This window comes from Nicotiana attenuata, unplaced genomic scaffold, assembly GCF_001879085.1.
Source record: "Nicotiana attenuata strain UT unplaced genomic scaffold, NIATTr2, whole genome shotgun sequence".
NCBI classification, from domain to species: Eukaryota; Viridiplantae; Streptophyta; class Magnoliopsida; order Solanales; family Solanaceae; genus Nicotiana; species Nicotiana attenuata.
In genome coordinates, this window is record NW_017673373.1 from 73,603 (window position 1) to 77,262 (window position 3,660).

Consider the following 3,660-nt stretch of genomic DNA (forward strand, 5'->3'; position numbering starts at 1 on the left):
ATATATATATATATATATATATATATATATATATATATATATATATATATATATATATATATATATATTCTAATTTCTCTCCTTATATATTGTCAATCTTTGTGCAAGGATATATTGGGCTTCTAGCTAGTCTATAATCTTGAGACCTAGCCGTAATTGAATTACTAGATCAAATATTAAAAGGCATATTGAAGTTCATCTAAATAGATACTCATATCAGATCAGATTCCGATCGAATCAGATTGATGTATCTTTCGTATCTATATACTAATACTTATCAGGAAATGATACGGAAAACAAATTCTAGTTGAAGCAGACATCTACACACCTCGTATTCCTGATTCTTCTACTCCAATTAAACCACAAAATATGAAAGCTAGAGACTAATTAACTTGTATAGATTAAGCGAATTTTGCACTATCATCAGGTTAAATTATTATTATGCGGCCAACAAGAATGGAGTCCTCTTCCTCTTGTTCATACTTTGCCCGCACACCAAACCCTAGTTTCAAAGCTGGCTTTTCTTCTTCTTCAGAATACAAGTATGAATCATTGAAAGAGATATTAGGCTCTCCTAAAGGTCCCTTAATCACATGTAGTTGTGGAGCTGATGATATACCCATTCGAAATCGCCTCGTTCAAAAGGCTGCATGGTCCTATTTGCAGCCTGCCATGCCACCAATCAAAACTCCATCTCACAACTGCTTCTTTTTGTTCCTGTGGGATAGATTGAAGCGTCCACTCAAGTTTGTCAACCAAATCTTTGCAGCAGCTGCCGTTAGACGCTACAATTAGCATAGAAATTATGTTGTTAATTATGGCTTCTGTTGTTTTCTTTCATCTCTTTTAATTTGTTGGTTAGATTTTACTAGGTGTTTAGAAACTTTAGAACTAGCTAACTAGTTTGTTAGGGTTTTTTCTTTTTAAACAAAAAAGTTTGTTAGGGTTTAGATCAAGGGAAACACTAACAATCCAAAAGCACCCATATGCAAAGATTGAGGTGTGTTACTATCAAGGTTTTATTACGACTTTGCTGCTACTTATATGTGTACATATTTGTCTTCTTAATTTTGTGACAGTTATCTCTCTTATCATTTATGATGATTTACAACACAAAATTTGGCTTTTCTTCTTCTTTTTTTTTTTTCAAAAAAAAAAAAAACTAGAGCTCAGAATTTCACGGTTTAGATATGCCCCAGAACTGAAAATTAGCAAGTCTTATAATTAAGGACTCCTCCTCCCAAACTCACATGCCCTTTACAATGGTATCTTCACATCTTAGGTTTAAAGAATCAACCACATGCATACACAACACAATTCCTTACTCTCTACGGAAGATTTGAGATTTGAGATCTGATGTTGAAAAATACCTCTATTTCCACCTTCTATATCTAATTATTCTCCCCCCTCCCGCACCCTCTATCCCCGCGAAAAGATCTCCAAAGAAAGCAGAACTACATAAATTCTAGTTTGATAAAAAATATTTGCTGAAATTTGGTATTTGAAATATTGAAGTACTAGTTCAGGTGAAATAATGATTTTTGGTTCACAAATCTTTAATTTTTGCATTAACTTTATCTACGAAGTTAGTTACAAAAGATTGTTTCGTGACTTTGTGTGATTCTTAGGTAGAGTTGAATGACTGTGTCAAATCTAGCACAAAGAATCAGTCAGGAGGTTTTGAGCTAAAAGATCTTCTTCTTCCTTGCTTGAGAGAAAATGAATTTACACTACACATAACAACTCCTACTCTACTATTATATACCTAACTAACCGACTGACCACTAGGTGGTTACTAACTTCTAATTATTACACATACACTCATTACTTTAAGTTAACTATACACTACTACCCTACTTCACTCTTGCTAGTTGCTACTCTTAACACTCCCCCTCAAACCGGAGGCTGCGAACACATTCAGCAATCCTAGCTTGGAAACCAGATATTCATGCTGCTGCCTTCCAAGTCCTTTGGTCAAAATGTCTGCTTGTTGCTCCCCAGATTGTATGTACTGTGGTACTACATCTCCCTTCTGCACTTTCTCCTTTATGAAATGGCAGTCTATTTCTATTTCAATGTGTTTTATTCGTTCATGATAGACTGGATTCTCAGCAATTAGAATTGCTGCCATGTTATCACATAATAACTCAACTGGTAGCTTCAATTTTATCCCCAATTCTTCATATAATCTGATCAACCATATTATTTCTGACATTACTGAAGCCATGCTCCTGTACTCAGCTTCAGCTGAGCTCTTGGACATTGTAGTTTGCTTCTTGGACTTCCATGATATTAAGTATTCCCATACTTCACTAAATACCTTGTCACTGATCTCCTAGTGTTTGGACATGAGGCCCAATTTGCATCACAGTATGCCTTGATTTCTTTTGCTGGCTTGCTTGACAGTAGCACTCCCAATCCAGGTTCTTTTTTTATGTACTTAACAATTCTCATGGTTGCTTCCATATGAGACCTCTTTGGGTGCTGCAGGAACTGGTTCAATGTTTGTACAACAAAACTTATATCTGGACTAGTCATTGTAAGATACAACAGCTTACCTATTAGTCTTTGATAAGATCCTATATCATCCAATGTTGCATCACCTTTGTGTCCAACATGATCATCATACTCTGCACTAGTTAACTTCTGATTGCTCTCCAAAGGAGTCCAAGCAGGTTTTGCTCCCCCTAAGCTTGAATTTGAAATCAACTGCAGAGCTTATTTTCATTGATTCATAAGTATTTCATGTCTAGACCTTGCAAATTCTATCCCAAGAAAAACTTCAACTCTCCCAGATCCTTTATTTTGAAGGCTTGTTGTAGTGTATTCTTAGTGTCACAGACCAGCTCATCATTATTCCCAGTAATGAGTAAATCATTAACATATACTAAGACAACTGCAATCTTGGACCCTACCATTTTGATTAATAGGAAATGATCCAATTGACTCCACAAAAAACTAGACTTCATCAATACATCTTCTAACTTCACATTCCATTTTCGAGATGCTTTGTTAAGACCATACAAGGACTTAACAAGCTTACATGCTAGGCCTGACTCCCCCTTGCTGTGAAAGCCTTGAGGAAGTTGCATGTAAACTACATCATAAGGTATCCTTGTAAGAAGGCATTATAGACATCCATTTGGTGGCTATGCCAGTCTTGAGCTGCAGCAATGGATAACACTACCCTCACTGTCACCATCTTTACAACTAGTGAAAAGGTGTCTTGATAATCAAGACCTTCCCTTTGGTTGTACCCTTTGGCCACTAGCCTTGCTTTGTACCTTTCAACTTTATCATTTGCCTTGTATTTGATCTTGTACACCCACTTGCAACCAATAACTCTCTTGTTTGGTGGTAATGGCACTATTTCCTAAGTCTTGTTGTCTGCAAGAGCTGTGAGTTCAGCTTTCATTGCATCTAGCCATTTGGGATCTTCGCAAGCTTCATCAAAAGAAGTAGGTTCAACTGTTGTAGAAAATGCTGCTAGATTAGCCTGATAGATATGGGACATGCTGTTGTAATCCAAGTAGTTGCTCATGGGGTAATGACAAGATCTACTGGCCTGAGCAGTCACATAGTCATTCATCCATAGTGGTGGCCCTTTATCTCTAGTTGACTTTCTTAGAGGAGCCTCATGGTTGTCTTCTGCAGACATAA

At 36.5% G+C, this 3,660-nt stretch overlaps 2 protein-coding genes across 2 annotated transcripts; one reads left to right on the forward strand and one right to left on the reverse strand.

Annotated features, from left to right (window-relative positions):
* The first annotated feature begins 456 nt into the window (after positions 1 to 456).
* On the forward strand, positions 457 to 795 carry LOC109216187. Its single transcript, XM_019380318.1, has one exon. It carries the CDS (start codon positions 457 to 459, stop codon positions 793 to 795), a length of 339 nt encoding a protein of 112 aa, XP_019235863.1.
* A 1,497-nt stretch (positions 796 to 2,292) lies between these two features.
* On the reverse strand, positions 2,293 to 2,918 carry LOC109216188 (uncharacterized mitochondrial protein AtMg00810-like). Its single transcript, XM_019380320.1, has 2 exons — positions 2,844 to 2,918; positions 2,293 to 2,709 (listed from the first exon to the last, which is right to left on the reverse strand). The coding sequence occupies exons 1-2, from the start codon at positions 2,916 to 2,918 to the stop codon at positions 2,293 to 2,295; spliced, it is 492 nt and encodes a 163-aa protein (XP_019235865.1).
* Positions 2,919 to 3,660: the final 742 nt, after the last annotated feature.